The sequence below is a fragment of the Mangifera indica genome, chromosome 7 (assembly GCF_011075055.1).
Source record: "Mangifera indica cultivar Alphonso chromosome 7, CATAS_Mindica_2.1, whole genome shotgun sequence".
In the NCBI taxonomy this organism is placed as follows: domain Eukaryota; kingdom Viridiplantae; phylum Streptophyta; class Magnoliopsida; order Sapindales; family Anacardiaceae; genus Mangifera; species Mangifera indica.
The window spans coordinates 15,893,170-15,909,589 of NC_058143.1; the positions used below are offsets into that span (position 1 = coordinate 15,893,170).

A 16,420-nucleotide genomic window follows, 5' to 3' on the forward strand; every position below is an offset into this window, starting at 1 on the left:
AATTAATGTTAATAAATAGAATTTTACTATTAAAATAAAAAGGGGAAATGAAGAGACAAAACGGAGCGTATCAATTACACGACTTGATAGTGAGCAAGTGAAGCGAATAAATAAATAAATTGAGGAATTTAAAGAACCTGATTCAGAATTCAGAAGTTCAATCGTTGGAGTTTGATTCTGTAGAAACAAAATGAAAGTGAAGGGAGGAGGGAAGAGGAAAGTGGTAGCCGGAGGGGGAGGGAATTTGGGTCCAAATGAAGCAGTTGATGTTTTTGTTGAGGAGAATTACATTGATGTGAACGAGGAAAAACACCAAGAGGGTGAAGAAATGGATGAAGAGAACGAAGAGGAAGAGGAGGAAGAAGAAGACGAAGAAGATGAAGATGAAGAAATGGCACGTGATGAGGAGCAGAGGAGGAGCCTCAAGAAGACCGCCCCAAGCTTGACGAGGGTTTCTATGAAATTGAAGCCATTCGTCGTCGAAGAGTTCGGAAGGTATTAAATATTTAATGAAAAATTCAAGCTTATTTATTTTATTTTTTATTTTCTGATTATGAGTTTACTTTATTTCTCTGTGTTGAATAGGGTCAGCTTCAGTATCTCATCAAATGGTGAGGGTTATAATAGAATGTATTGTTAATTTTTGCAATGTCAATACAAGCTATTAATATTTCAGGGATTGAATTTGTTGAAGGCGTGGTTGGCCGGCAACTGCTAATACTTGGGAGCCATTGGAGAATCTGCAGTCATGTTCAGATGTTATTGATGCATTTGAAGAGAGGTAAGCTCTTTTTTCTGGCTCTGTTCTTAATACTTTAGTTCACACATGGCTAACAAGTTTTAAAATCTTTTCAGACTTAAAATACTGCATAGGTAGGGGTAATGCAGTGTCTTTGTCTTCTTTTTAACTAAATAGCAGAGGACATATGTTTATGAAACTTCTAAAATTTACCATTTCTTTTTTGAGTTTTCTTGACAACCAAATGGGAGTTTAGAGTTTTGAGTTAATTAGAAACCTGACATAGATTATAGAGTTTCAGTAAGTTAGAAGACTTTCCTTTAGGAATAACATGGTTTTTCACTTTTTATGTTTCTCTTTCTGTTTTGAAGCTTGAGGTCCAGTGGCAAATCTTCTAGGAAGCGCAAACGCAAATATGGAGGTCCTCATACTCTGGTAAAGAGGAAACAGCCACGCACTAGTAATGCTGCCTACAATGTTGGTGTTGCTGGTCTATCTCGAGCCACTTCTCTCACTAACACAAGCCTTATTGATCTCCCAGCCTCTAATCAATCTATAGGATCAGGTCAAGAAGGAGAAAAAAATGGAGATCTCAGCATTGTCAAAACACGCAGGCAGACTAGTGAGAATAGATTTGCAAATGGTGCAAAACAAGTTGATGTGAGGAAAGAGGAATCTGAGTATGATCCAAAGCTGAGTGAACTGAAGGGAACAATGTCTAACAATGAGGCCAATGGCGATAAGATTGCAGTAAATTTACAAGATGCCAAGGTTTTAGAAGGCAATGGTCTTACTCATGGGGTCGTCAAAGTTGATCGAGCAGAATCGGTTCCAAATGATCGACGCACAGGAGCTAAGAGAAGGAAGTCTAGTTCTGTGAAGAGGTTTAAACAAGATTTAGCCTCCTCTAAACTGGTAGCTGGTCAAGATTCAACACCAAGCATTGCTGCTGGCTGTGGTGATATAGGTGAGCAACTCGGGTTTGGAAATTCAAGTTACAAGAACAAGTTTGATGGTTCCAGAAATGCATCTGCACTTGTCAAAATCATCAAGCCTATAGATTTCTCAGCTTCTGTATCAGATAATGTCCAGGATGTGTTGGTGACCTTTGTGGCTTTGAGGTTAGTCATTAGATTTGAACTCCTGGTTTGTTTAATAGAAATATCTAAGCTTCCTTTTTTTGAGCCAAAGACATTACTTAAAACTAACCAGAACTCTTGTCTTTACGTAAATAATTTATCTTAGTATTGGGGAAAAATCATATTCAATAAAAAGTTTTTCAGTAATGGTTACAACTCTTAAAAGAAAAAGGAAATACTAACATATCAATAAAGAGCCACATTGTCTCAGTCTCCAAGATAGTTAAAAAATTTTTAGGACCCACAACTAAGTCACACTTCATCCGAACTTTGGATCTTGAATGATAAGTTCAAAATTGTTGCGTCATTGAGCTTATTTTTTCTCATCTAGCTTATGCACGCTAGTTCAAATGGCTTTGATAGACTCTTGTTTGGTCACTTGTTGACTACAGTTATTACCTTGGAGTTATTGTTTTCTAGATTGATCAGCTTTCTAGTGGTTCAATCACATATTTACAATATCACCAATATAAATGGTAAACTGTTGGATATGCTATCTCTTCACATTTCATTTGCCTTTTTGCCCTTATCTGTCTAAGGGTAAACCATTCTGGATAAAATTCATACCTGGTTGTAAATTAAATGTTAACTAATTTGGTATGACTTTTTCAAGTTCTATTCACTTAATTTTTTCAATGCAGCATTCTCTAATATGAATTGATTCTAAAACACGTGCTAACTTCAGTATAGTATTGCCTGCTTAGTTTCACTTTTTATGTGTGCTGTTGAGCTTCTTTTTCATATTCTATCTACTATTAATCTAATGCAGATGGCCTGTGAAACAATTTGGTTTTGTTATCAAGCACCTATTATCTCCTGTTAATTTTTTTTACCTTTTCATCTGGTTCCATCGGCTCAGATTTTCTTAAGAATTCAAATCCTTGTATATCAATCATTGCATCTGATATTGAGCTTCTTATTAGTCCTGTCTTAACTTGGAGTTTGGGAAAGTGTTGAGACTGTATGTGCTAAATTTTTGTCAATTACTGCAAAGATGACGTTGTCAAATATCACTAGACCTGAGCCACAGGTTGCTAATGATATACATCTTCATATGCTTGTTCAATTTTCTTTAGAAGTTGTTGCTTTATGGTTTCTCCTCTGTTGGCAAATTGAGAAAACATCAAATTGTCTGGAAAGGTGGTGGGTTTTATCATTTAAAGAAAGGCACTTGCTAGAGCAGTCTCTTTACTCCAATTTATTTCTGCCTTTGGTTTGCATTCCTATATTAGTGGTTGATAGAGAAATAGCTGGGGTATTTTTTGTGAAAAGGGATGTATGATGCGTTTGAAGGTTGTCTAGTTGATTAATTATGGGGCATTGCCATTGGGAGAATGAAAGTTTTGGAGGAGATCTTTAGAAGTCAGTTATAGGTAACTGAGACATGGATTGATAATTATTGTGGCTTGATACTTGATAGGATTTTAGGAGTGGATGGGAAAATTTATAGACATATTGCTTGTTAACTTAAAGATATTGAAGTTTGTAACTTGGGGATGAACCAGTGAAGTTTTCTGATTTGTTTGCTTTGCCAGTGGTAAAGTGGCTAGTGTTGCTAGCTGTATGGAGTCTATGTGTTTCATATTTAAGTTATTCAAGGTTGACAAGAATATTTGGAGCTTTTTAAAATTTCCTTTCTTACCACAAGTTGGCTTATGCAGTGAAATTGTTATGTTTTTTGGCAAAGAGAACATGTTATGATTTGATAGCAATTCTCTATTTTTTTTTTTCTTGGCCATTTCTGTCCTGTATTTAACTAAAGTTAATTTCACTTAAAAAAAGAGAAATTTACCAGCTGCTGTTTTATGTGGAAAATTAATGAGAGAAATGTATTGTGCACGTTTTTCAGTTGGATGCTTTACTGATGTTTTTTCATTATAAGAATTCTATAAGGTAATTTCCAAGACAGTCAAGATGTTAATAAGTTGGAGAAGATGATTAGGTTCTATCGAATTTTAATGTATTCTCAATTTTCAATGATTGTATCTCTTTTGTTTTCTATATCTGGATTTTACAATGAAGACCTTGCAAATAAATTGTGTACTGAGAGAGGAAAAAAATACCCCAAAAAATGATAAATAGAAGAAATGGAAAATGAAAACAAGTATAGCACTGGATTGGCAATATACAAGTTCATGTAACTATATGATTGAATGTATGCTTTGCTTTTCGGAATTCTAATTACTATTTTCTTATTCATCTCATTCTGGAGTGTTATAAAAGCTTAACTTGTTTTTACTTGTTAAATTCTTTTAACATGAGAAACTCTTCAGTTTAATGGCATACAACATAATTTGTATGTCCATTCAATACAATCTCATTATCTATACATTTATTTAGATATTAATTAGTCACAATAGTGCTTAGGTGAAGTAAAAATAAAATAAATGCATAGGCAGTCAGATATTGTTGGATAAGTGTACAAATTATTCTTTTATTATTATTCGTTAGTTTTCTTTTAACCAAAAAAATGCTCTTTATGTCTGCATGTACTAATGTTAGAGTTTCCATCTATTTTCTCTCCTATAATAAAGAAATGTGATTATTTGGGGCTTCAACATTTTGTTAATCTTTTGCATTTTATGTGGACCAAAGTAATGTAACTGGGATTTCCCTCCAGTTCACCAGATCTTTCACTTAGTAACGCCATATGTCATTGTGGTTACACAGACTTTTCAGGGTCTAGTTTTGCCATAGCAAGTGGGCTTGTTGAAAGTCCCAGTTGTAGAGTAAAATTTACAGAATATGTTCCCCATGTCAAATAAATTCATCAATAATTGTTCTTATGAAATTCAAAAGTTATGGGCATAATGTTATTGACTATAAAAGACTGGTTTGTTTGTTGCAAGCATAGATGTTGTGCTTATGGATGAATGATCTAACTTTTATCATTGCCTCATTAACAGCTCTGACGGTAAAGAAGTGATGGTGGATAACAAGTTTCTCAAGGCTAATGATCCTCTTCTGGTATTTTTCTTATTATTTATTGGGTTTCTTTTACACTTATCAACTTCTTTTTGATACTTAACATTTCTCCCTTTATGCCAGTTGATCAACTTCTATGAGCAACATCTCAAGTACAGTGCACAATGATTTGATGGGCATTTTAAAAGGAGATTGTGAGTGTAGCAATATTTGCTTCAAACTAGCTTCTGTTGTATACATATGTTGTAGTTCTCTCTTTGCAATAGATGCTCTGAGATGAAAAATACCCTTTTGATCCATCAAATGACACAAAACAGCGTGATAATATTGTAGTTCCATTCCGACTTCTATTTACCTTTTTGTCAAAATAGGTCAGATTTATATACCAACTAAATGAGTATTTAAGATGGTGATGTTTAGAGATTCACCATCTCTGGAAATATAGGTAGTTTGTGAATGGTCATTTGTACTTATCTTCATCCAATGATTTCTCTCCTAGGACGAATGACCAGTATTATGCTCTATATTGCAGTGATCTTCATTGAAATAGTAATGGGTGCCCATTACTTTGTAAATATGACTTTTGGTTGTATTATGCTTGCCATCATACTATTTAGGAAATGTGATTGCTTTTCTATTGATTTCATCTTCTGCAAATATATTATTTGGCTATTTCTGCAGGAGTAACTCTTCATGTCCAGATTTGGACATGATTCATGCTCTTCATCTTCATATCATCTCTCAATAGCAACATGAAATATAATATTGTTATTCTCATAAAATAGTCAAGATTCTTCAAGTATTGAAGACAAATAGATGTCATATTCAGTTCTATTCTAGTAATAAACTATGAACTAAACAAATAATTAATTGTTTGCATCCTGCATGGCTGATGACTCAAGGCACACTTGAGTTTATTTGCTTTTGATTATCTTAATTGAATTTGGTTGTGGTCGGTCTTCTCCAAGCCAACCTCTACGTTAAAGAAAATAAATTTAGGTTAACTAATCATATTTAACAAAAGAAAAGTCATCTCCATCTTCAACAAACATCTTCTTTATCACGTCAACCCCTCTATTAACCCTCAGGATTGTGGCTCTGCCCCTGGAAAGGCGACACAAAGAGCAATGAGGAACAGAGGGCCATCACCTGTAGTACCCTTTTTACTGGTGGGAGTTTTGGGTTCTGTGGTCTTTGGTCCTACTGTGTTATCAATGATGGAGTTTTTTTCGTCCCTATTTGAAACAGGAGACTCAGAAAGCACCCTTGTGATTGTGCTGATTCTGCTTTTAATGTTAGTTGGTATACATTTTCTATCAACATTCTTTCCTACCCTTGCCTGTCGGCCGCATGGTTGTTTTCATCAGACCACCAGTTCTGGTTTTGACACGGAGGGGTGTGGGTTAGGATCCTTACTTCTAGTTCTACTTTTCCTTGTTTTATACTACAATTGGATGTGATGTGTGCTCAAATGGTACTCAAAACTAAGTGTACCTAGTTTTATTACTATGTTATACTTGCTTTTGTGAAATGATTGTTGTACAGAAAGCTTCGTGAATGTTGATAATAACAATAGATGGAAGATATGTCTCTGTATTTGCCCCCGCCAAGTGATGTGATTAGGCTTTTATCTGGTTGTTTTCTGATGAGTGAAATTTATCTTCACTTATTTTGGGCTGCATATGTTATTTTAGCTCATCTTTCTAATAAAAAACATGTTCAAATTCAATTGAAATCAACAGGCCATTATTAAAAAGCATCTTTTTTGAGCTCCAGTTTGAACCCATGCTTCTGCAATCCACTGTTTCTCCAATCCCTCCCTCTAGATGTAATTGCCTTTGGGAATATGGAACAATAAGCAAAAACATCTTTGAGATGAGAAGGAAGATGATCCTAACTTAACCTGAGAACCGGTGTGAACTTATTAGTTTTCAAATTGCACTCTTCTTGCTCCCATATGTTACTGTTTAAGATTTTCTTCTATTTTCTTTGTAACCTTTTTTTTCTTTGAACAGATTATATCAGTCAGATGAAATCTTGATTCCAATGATCTTGATATACCATGTGAGACTTAAACTCATCCTCTGATGTTTGACATCCCTCTCTTTCCCCACTTAAGCTACACTTTCCTTATCACCTTGTTTCTAGAGATTATGGAGTAGCTCTTATTCATTGTAATTCTCAGTCTTCCCATCCAAAATTTCAAGAAGACAGACCTTCGCATGCCTCTTGATAAATTTAAAGCATATTTCATCTTTGAATGAAATTCTATCATCTCCCCATTGGATAAGAGTCGAGAAATAATTGTTTTCTCAAGTCCTTGCTATCCAGTTAATGGTAATAACACTTATTTTACCTTCAACATTTGATTCATCAAACAGCACAACATTCATTATCTTTTCTTTGTCAGCATCCTATTAGAACCAAAATAAACTTCTAGATAGATTTCATATTCTCTATCAGCTTTGATATCTTTTGCTGCTCCCCTATTTTGGTAGCTTGATCATGGGAAACTTTTATCTTCTTCTTTTCTCCATTTCTTGTAATGAATAAAGTCAAACACGTTTAGCTAGTGAAAGTGTTTCCCTAAGGCTTTTTTCCACAGTAAATTAATGAAATCAAACATCTGGAGGTGGGAGATGGGAATCAACTTTCTTCAAAAGTTACAGGCCTTTTTACAAGGCAGAAGTTGGAGAATAAATTGGTCAATTCCCGGAAAGATGGCCAAGGGAAGGAAGATTCATTGGATGGAATTTGTTGGGATGCAACCCTCAAACTCATAAAAAATAGATCAAACCTAATTAAAAATAAAACACATAAATAATTGGTTCGGTCTAATCCAAAATGAATTATTAAAATATTTCTATTCCAAAACTCAATTAATTAATTAATTAATTTATATATAGCCATGTGATGCGACTTTTAAAATGAGAAAATTATAAAATGTTTTTCTAATACTCAAATCTGAAAATTCAATTATATAAGTTATTAGTTATTCTGTTATTCTCTATTTTTGGGATTGTCTCGCGTATAAACAAAATAATTTATTTATAAGAGAGAATTTTTTTATAAATCTTTTAAATATACTATATGTGATAAGATTTAAGACACCATGGTAACAAAATTCTCCAGTGCCTTAATTTTTCAACCCTTTAACAATATTTGTAAAATACTGAAAAACCTTATTTTAAGTTGTTTTTTTTTAAACGAGAAGTCTTATTTAAATCAAATCGTTATTTTCGAGATCGATTTTAATGAGTGATCTTATAATCACTAAATTAGATACATAAAAAATTTGATTTTAATATACCATTAAAAAAGATTTAAAACTTTCCCTTTTATAACTTAAATTATCTAGGATTAGAGCTTAAATTATTGTCCAACGAGAAATGTGATGATAAGTTAATGACCCGAAACAGTAGAAATTAGCCCCAGGGTTAACCTCAAAAGTTCGGTTCAAGGTATTCGACCCGATCCCCTCACGGCCCGATGAGGAGACAGTGGTAGCTCTAGAATTACAAGTGCAATTGCAAATTGTTGTAGGAAAATGGCTTCTTACCTTTGCTTCCAGTTACAATCTGTGGCTGCTTTGAATGCAACTTCCAAGCTTTTAACCTCCAAATCATCTTCAATATTCAATCTTCATCATTATCCTCGCTCCTATTGCACCGCCCTTTCTGCTTGTGTTGTCAACAAACACCTCGGAAGCCCAGAACTTGTAGCCTTGGAATATGCTGACCTCAATCTCTCTCCTGGGGTATAATTTTCATTTTTTATTTACAATATTAAAATGTGGGTTTTAATTTACTGTTATTGTTTTTGTTGCAGGACCTGGGCCATGTGAGAATCAGGCAACATGTCAACCCTCTACGTTCATCATTCTCTGTATGAGTCTCTACGGCGTTTGTTTTTAATCATTTGTAATTGGGCTGTGTTAATCATGTAATTGATATGGAATTGTTTTTGTTTTGAATAGGCACCAGTGCAAGTCCCCGATTGGAATGAAGTTTACAAGGACCCAACTTTGCCACTTATGGTGGATATTGGAAGTGGTAACCCCTCACTGTATATATAATATTTGTATGTGTGCAAATGTTTAGGATTCATAGAAAATCAATTGGCTACGAGACATCTGGAAAAAATTTAGAAAGAAAAAGAAAGTTTGAGTGAAATGTTAGTGCTAGTGCTTGTTTTCTTATGTTTTAACTTCATAATGGTTGTGAATGCGAAAGTTTATTATGAGGAACATTTCTACAACCAAATAGCACCAGTCCGAAGATATCTTGTAGTCATGTCTGATTACTTCATCTTATTACATGAGAATCTTACATGGGAACTTAAAATGTTGCATTTTCAGTTTAGGCCTTATGAACTCCTATTGTAATTGGCATTTTATGGAATGAGAAATTTGCACATAAACAGTAAAACTATGCCATGGTTGACACATGTGATTCATTGAAAAGCCTTCCCTTGATGACAGTTGAGAGTAAGCAAATTGCAAGAGAAGGCATTCCTTAAACTGCTTCCTTGATGGAGGGTCCTTAAAGAGATGGTCCTAACCTTTAAATTTCATGCCCTTGTACTTGCTGTCCTAAGTTCTTGACACTGACTAAATTTTCTGTTCTATGCATGGAAACTGAGCAAACTCATATTGGTAATTTTACAACTGATTGAATTTGTCCTAACTATATCCTTTACTATCAAGTTCTGGCTTATTGAATTAGCTTTAGTGATTGAAATTCTCTCTCTCTCTCTCTTTTTTTAATCACTCTGTGTTACTCTTGTGGTACTTATAAAATCTGTGAGTCATTGTTGTTACTGATTGTTGGTTTAAAAATTTTTATTTTCGAATATCTAACAATAAAAACATTCCCCAGGTAGTGGCCGATTTTTATTGTGGCTTGCAAGAAAAAACCCTGATTCTGGAAATTATTTGGGACTTGAAATCCGGCAGAAAGTATGGGGATGAATTCCTTGGGATATTTTTAATTCTCTCAGGAACACTTCTGACTGAATTAATGTACATTTACTTGGTCCTTTATTTTATCCTGGACTTCGAAGAAAGGGTATCTTTTTCTTATGTTGTGGTACTCTTTCCATTATGCAGCTGGTCAAACGCGCAGAATTCTGGGTAAAGGAACTGGCTCTTAGTAACATGTAAGGCTTTTAAATAACATTTTAAGTTGAGAAAGATAAGAAAAGCTGACAACATCTTATTGGTGATTTAAAAGAATGACTATTTGGGATCTGTTGCAGACATTTTATGTTTGCAAATGCTACAGTGTCTTTCAAGCAACTGGTATCTGCATATCCTGGACCCTTGATGCTAGTTTCAGTCCTGGTGAGTGCAATATGGCAAGTGAATATTCAATAAGATAATAAATACTAAATAGTGATAGTGTTTCAAAGCTAAATAATTTTTCGCTTGAATGTTCTATCTGCAGTGCCCAGACCCACATTTCAAGAAAAGACATCATAAGAGAAGGGTTGTGCAGAAAACTTTGGTAGATTCTATAGTAAATCATTTGATGCCGGGAGGAAAGGTATCTGCTCTGCAGAGATTTTTCTTTGCATGGACACTTTTTTTCTTCCTTTCTTTTCAGTTATTTGATAAGAAGTTATTCCTTGGTAATGAGTAGTTAAGGGAGACTTGTACTTGATAGACATTATAATAGGAACTTTTCTTGTGATCAAATTGGTGTTAGTTTGCAACTGCAAAAGACACCATATATATTTGAGTCAGCTGTTGTACTTTTGGGAAATTTACATATCTTGCTGTCTGCTGTAAGATTGAATTCATTTATATTTTGATAAATTATGAAAAAATGGAAACCTGCCAAAAAATTTTCACTGTGTAAGGAAGAAATGAGGCACTTTATTTTATTTGCAGTTAATTTTGAATGGATAAATTCACCTCTGCATGTTGTGTATGCTTCCAACCAGAGAATTTAATCTACTTAACCTGCATTTAATGTTATGTTCTTATGTTGGCCATTTATGGGTCTATGTTGGTCATATTTTTATGAAAATCTCGATTTGCATTTATTCTATTTTGTTGTATGAACTCTCGGGTGTGCAGAACTAGTTTTTATCTTCACATATTATACCAAATTAGATGTTTGTTACTGGATTGTATTTGATAATCAATCTCTGAAAATATATTTCTAGAAAGTGCAACCGTTGTTTCTACAGCTCGAATTCTTCAGCATAGCTAATGATTCAGTACTACAGATTGAATCCTTCAGATAACTTTTCTGGGTGTATCAAGTTCTTGAAAATGATATAAAGTGCTATTATAATGTGCTTTTGTATAACATATTATTCTACTTCAGGTTTCATTGGCATGCAAATTTTATCCTTTTAGATATGTCTCACACTCACTAAGTTTTGGTTTCATCTTGATCAAACAGGTTTTTGTCCAGTCTGATGTGCATGAAGTGGCTCTTGACATGAGAAATCAATTTGATACCGAATCAAACGTGCTACAGCACATTGACACAATTGACTCAACTGTGCCATGTGACAATGAAGGATGGTTATTAGAAAACCCAATGGGGATAAGAACTGAAAGAGAAATTCATGCCGAATTTGAAGGTGCGAAAATATACAGAAGGATGTACCAGAAGCAAAGCTGAGTAAAGAGCAGACTTTCTTAAGCTTGGTGAGATCTTACTATCACAATACTAAGTTTCTGGGGGCACAACCATGTGTATTATTGATTCTTGAAAGTGTTTTGCTAAGACAATAGTTAATTGATTATAAAAATTTTCTTTCAAACTTGATTAATAATATAGAGTAGGAACAATTTTTTTTTTTTCTTAATTATCCTCAAACCAAGGTTATTTAGTCTTTCCACCATTTTTTTAAAAATTTGTTTCCTTAAATTAGGAGTATTTTCTTCTTTTCATAAGTTTTTATAAATTATTTTTTGAAAGCAGAGTATTTTATTAACTTTTTAAAGTCATTTATTTATACAAATTAATGTGTTTTATGATTGAGTGATTCAATTACTTATTTAATCATTAATTTAAATTAAGGATAAGATAGACTATCAGTTGATAATTAGATTTAAGGATAAGGATAAAAGCTAAGGAAAGAGTGTAGGAGTAGACCAAACTTAATTTCAGGGAAAGAAAACGGCTATAACTATACAATAAAACTATGTGTACATATTTTAGATATACAAATGAGTATATATTTGATATATATCATCAAATGATTAAGTGATTTTGAATTAAGAATAAAATAATATCAAATTATATAATAATATATTATATGTATACTCAAATATAGGTACGTATAAAATTTCTCATAATTATAATATGAATCTTTCAATTTGTAAGGAAACATGTATAAAGAAAGAAAACGTCTATTATAACATCTAAATTCTGAAAGGGTAAATTATGTTTTCCCATCTAAAGTTTGGCTTTACAACGCAGTTTCACCATTAGATGACTCAAGAGCACTAATGATATGAAGACATAACAGTTTCGTTTCCAGACAAGTTTAAAAATTTATATTTATACCCTTAAAATCTTAATCAAAGCTAAATTTTACTATCATAATTGTTGGTGATCAAACCACGAAGTAAAAACTACCAAGTAAAGAAAAATCGTGTGATAGAGTGGTGTAAATAGAGACTAAAGAGTGTTTGATTCATGTTGTAAAAGGAGATTAATATTGATTTTTGATTTAAATAACTAATAATTTTTTTAAAAGAAGTTGGCAACATTAATAACATTGAGAGAATGAGTGCATATAAAAGTCAAACCATAATCCAAGATGGTAAGACTAGGGAATGGGGGTATAATATTTGATTATTTAAAATATTTTTTAATTTTTTGTTAATTTGCTATATAATTTTAAAAAATAAATCCGTAAAAATAAATAAAATGGAAATATCTCACTTCTTAACATTATTTTTGGATTTTTTAAATTAATATAATTTGATTTTAAATGGGAAAATTATTCTTCTGGATTTTAAAATCAATCCTGGGTGGGAAATGTGATGAGGCACCTGAAATGACGTGAATCCTTGAGCCTTTATATTTAGAGCAATACTATGTGTACCCACTTTAGGTACACAAATATATACACACTCATATGTGTCATCATATGATTGATTATTGTTTTATTCTTAATTCAAAATCATCCAATCACATGATGACACATATAAATGTGTATTTATTTGTGTACCTAAAATGGGTACACATAGTTTTATTGTTATATTTAATGCGCCCTTCACTCTCTTCCCATACATAGCGCAATTCTCATCAGTTTCATCACGGTGATCTCTCTCTCTCTCTTTCCTTTTCTTTTCAACCATTGATTGATGTTGAATTTTCTGGCTTTGTTTGAATGCTGTTGTTATATCATTATTTTGTGATCTTTCTTTCTCTTTTCATTGTTAATGTATACATTGGTTTTTTTTTTTTTTCAGAATTCAATTGAAGGTCTAATTGGGTGTCTCTATTTTTTACATTCTGTTTAATTTATGTCAACTTTACAACAGACCTAGGATGAACCAATGGAAAATTTTCCCTTCCAAGTTTTTAAAATTATTGGAAAATACCACAAACTTAATTAAATTTTAAGGTTTTCTTTTTCTTTTCACTATGTATCCGTGTTTGTATCTAGGAGTATACAATATATTATTTTTTAAAATGTTGGGAGTTAAATAGAATACTGGTAATGTTGTTCCTTGTTTCTTCATTATTGTGATTTCCTTTTCTTTTTTGGTTTTGTGAATTGTTTAGGATATGCCGCAATCCTATGTCTGTTTATTTGGTGTACTAAACAAGATGTAGAGTAGACAATATATATTTTTGGGGAAAGTCTTACTTGAAATATTTATTTGAGAGTGAGAGATGGAAAAGTCTGATTGTTAGATGCTAATTTAGTTGACATAGACTTTGATGAATCTAATGGATGTTTAAAGCGGTTGAAAAGCTAAGGAAACGTTCTGGTAGTCCTTCAAAGTGATAATATTTTTCTTTGAGATATTTGTTGGTTAAGTTCTAATGTTTTATTTGTGCTAAATATGCAAGGTTGATTATTTTTGTAGCATTGACCCAAGAAAATGGCAGGGGAGAGGGATAAGAATGAGAATGAATTTACCGACAAAGGGCAATCTTCACATCTTGCTGGGTATGACGTTGGACACCCCCCTCCACATGGATCATATACACAACCATATCCACAAGGATATCCACCTCAGGGATATCCCCAACATGGGTATCCTCCACAAGCATATCCACCGGCTGGCTATCCTCTTCCTGGTGGATACCCACCAGCTGGTTATCCTCCTCCAGCTGGATACCCATCAGGTAGTTATCCTCCAGCAGCATACCCTCCAGCTGGTTATCACGTTCCATCAGCTCCGCCTTATCCCGGTCCATCAGCTGCACATCATTCTGGTAAATTGATAATTCTAAATATAATGTCTGATATATATTTAACAGATGCAATTTTAAATTGATTGTCATGTATTGATCTTTATGCTTTTTGAACTCTTGGTTTTCATTTTCTGCTTTTACCTATCATCTTTTTTCTGTGATGTATAAACTATGATCAGAAATCCTTTTCATTTTAAATGATGTAACTCATAAAAAAAATTAGTCTTCGATTTTTTAGGGTGGGAATTTTCCTTGGGAAAAAAAAAAAATTTATTGATTTATATCTCTCTGAACTCATGATCAGAGTTAAAATGCTTTTAAGTTTCATGGTTGCACTATGTTCATCATAATTTTAGTTGACTAACAATATTTACAGGACATGGATCTGGTATGGGAGCAGTGTTAGCTGGTGGTGCCGCCGCTGCAGCTGCTGCTTATGGGGCTCACCATTTGGCCCATGGTGCTCATCATTTTGGGCATGGAAAATTCAAGCATGGCAAGTTTGGAAAGCAGTGGAAGCATGGCATGTTTGGGAAGCACAAAGGCTTTGGATTCAAGCATGGCTTATTTGGGAAGCACAAACACTTTGGATTCAAGAGATGGAAGTAATAGTTCCAGCGTGCAAAACTCATCTATCTGGGTTTACTAGTATGGTTTTGTTCTTTTAATTATCTATCTGTCTTAACTACTCTAGATTTAATTCTAGGTGTTATATATAGTTTTGTCATTTATAAATAAATAAAGACTTTTGCTTCGATTTTCATTTGTTAAAGATGAATTGATTTGATCTCTCATGTAAAAAAGTGTAGGTTTTTACCTCTTTTATTCATGAAAAAAGTAGATCCATGTTTAAAACTCTATAGCTTGTAAGAAACTATGAGACACGTTTTGAGTGATTTTTCAATTTTAATGCATTAAAGAATACTGTTTATTCAATTATTATCATTATTAAACTCCATAAAATTTTTTATATTGTTTGTTATATTAATTAAAAATAAAATTATTTTTGTCTGAAAATAATAAATAAAAATATAATTATAATAAAATTAAAATTATTTTGACAATTTTTTAATACATAAGATGAATATGATAATCAGATTACTATCTATATTATCTATCATATCACCATTGGTAATAAAAGATTACCGTAATATTTTATTACTAATAAAATAAATAAGGTAATATAAATAATAAAAGATAGATTATTAATGTAATTTTTATTACACATGAACCAAACGACCCCTTAAAATAATGGTCGAAGGACTTATTCCCACCCTATGTTTATTGAATTCTTAAATTAATATTCATTAAGTATTAAAAATTTAAACTCGTATCCGTAGTTGCTAAAATTAACTAAATTAATTTGTTTCAAAGGTGAAATTGTTGTTTCACTAATAATATATTAAAAATAATAAAATTTTATCTCATTTCTCTATTTGGTTTAGAAAACTAATAATTTTTCTTAGGATTAAGTTTAAAAAAAAAAATCATATTTTCTCCTTTAGGGTTTCATTTTCAACCTATTTTTCTCTAGTGACTAGAACTGATCGTGACATCTCTTCTCCACCGTAGACCTTCCTCTAATCATGGGTCATTTTGCTGTCTTTGTTAGAAGTTGGCGTTAATGAAAAAAGTCAACAGTCGTGTACAAACTGGGAGGAAAGCACGACACAAAACCAAAGAGACAGAGGACACGATAACAATGAGACATGGAGGTGACAAAGAGAAAGAGAGGCTGATGTCAGTTAGGTCTCAAGCAAAGGAGGACACTGGGGGGGTGTTGGGGGGCGTTTGGGAGGAACTAAAAATTCCAAAAGGCTAAAGGAAGAGAAAAGAAAAGGGGTCAATTGTAAAATTACAAAACTATAAATAGGAAACCCTAAACACTTGGAGGCAAATTGCAGGGTTTCATACCTTTAAAAAAATTAGGTTATTTTTTTTTTTGAGAGGGAGGGGGTTTGGGTGGGAATTGTTAGTTTTTTTGGTTTGGGGTTTAAAACTAACGAATTTTGTTAATTTTAACCACTAATGAGTGAGTGTTCGAGTTTTTCAAAATTATTAGATGAAAATTTGGGAAAAAAAGTAAACTTTGGGTGGGAATAAGTCCTTTGGCCTAAAATAATATTCAACTTGCTGATACATCTTGTGTATACCTAAAAGTAGGGACGTATAACATTCCCTGTAATTATAATATGAATATTTCAATTTGTAAGGATACATAT

At 32.8% G+C, this 16,420-nt stretch overlaps 3 protein-coding genes across 6 annotated transcripts; all 3 read left to right on the forward strand.

The window, feature by feature from the left end:
• Window positions 1-90: 90 nt before the first annotated feature.
• LOC123221062 (chromo domain-containing protein LHP1-like) lies at window positions 91-5,449 on the forward strand. The gene is given in 7 exon segments (XM_044643737.1): window positions 91-410; window positions 413-495; window positions 586-611; window positions 695-781; window positions 1,111-1,860; window positions 4,785-4,845; window positions 4,927-5,449. Coding segments are annotated over 7 exon segments (1,272 nt in total). The 5' UTR covers window positions 91-190; the 3' UTR covers window positions 4,972-5,449.
• A 2,763-nt stretch (window positions 5,450-8,212) lies between these two features.
• Window positions 8,213-11,589, forward strand: LOC123221063 (tRNA (guanine-N(7)-)-methyltransferase-like). The gene is made up of 8 exons (XM_044643738.1): window positions 8,213-8,560; window positions 8,632-8,688; window positions 8,780-8,855; window positions 9,681-9,760; window positions 9,911-9,960; window positions 10,060-10,144; window positions 10,248-10,346; window positions 11,214-11,589. Exons 1-8 carry the CDS (start codon window positions 8,351-8,353, stop codon window positions 11,436-11,438), a joined length of 882 nt encoding a protein of 293 aa, XP_044499673.1. The 5' UTR covers window positions 8,213-8,350; the 3' UTR covers window positions 11,439-11,589.
• Window positions 11,590-13,026: 1,437 nt separating this feature from the next.
• On the forward strand, window positions 13,027-14,955 carry LOC123221064 (glycine-rich protein A3-like). Of its 4 annotated transcripts, none has more exons than XM_044643741.1 (3): window positions 13,027-13,090; window positions 13,851-14,219; window positions 14,575-14,955. In XM_044643741.1, exons 2-3 carry the CDS (start codon window positions 13,883-13,885, stop codon window positions 14,805-14,807), a joined length of 570 nt encoding a protein of 189 aa, XP_044499676.1. In that variant the 5' UTR covers window positions 13,027-13,090; window positions 13,851-13,882; the 3' UTR covers window positions 14,808-14,955. The 4 variants fall into 4 exon arrangements, with proteins under 4 accessions (XP_044499676.1, XP_044499677.1, XP_044499678.1 ...); XM_044643742.1 differs by having other exon boundaries at window positions 13,868-14,219; XM_044643743.1 differs by lacking the exon at window positions 13,027-13,090 and adding an exon at window positions 13,135-13,768 and having other exon boundaries at window positions 13,868-14,219.
• The last annotated feature ends 1,465 nt before the right edge of the window (window positions 14,956-16,420 follow it).

Bases quoted from the DNA above. Each gene is read 5' to 3' on its own strand.
- LOC123221063 (XM_044643738.1), top strand. From the start codon at position 8,351: ATGGCTTCTTACCTTTGCTTCCAGTTACAATCTGTGGCTGCTTTGAAT. The intron at 9,761-9,910 runs GTATGGGGATGA...TCCATTATGCAG, and splicing joins GACTTGAAATCCGGCAGAAA to CTGGTCAAACGCGCAGAATT. The intron at 10,145-10,247 runs GTGAGTGCAATA...TTCTATCTGCAG, and splicing joins TGATGCTAGTTTCAGTCCTG to TGCCCAGACCCACATTTCAA.
- LOC123221064 (XM_044643741.1), top strand. From the start codon at position 13,883: ATGGCAGGGGAGAGGGATAAGAATGAGAATGAATTTACCGACAAAGGG. The intron at 14,220-14,574 runs GTAAATTGATAA...CAATATTTACAG, and splicing joins ATCAGCTGCACATCATTCTG to GACATGGATCTGGTATGGGA.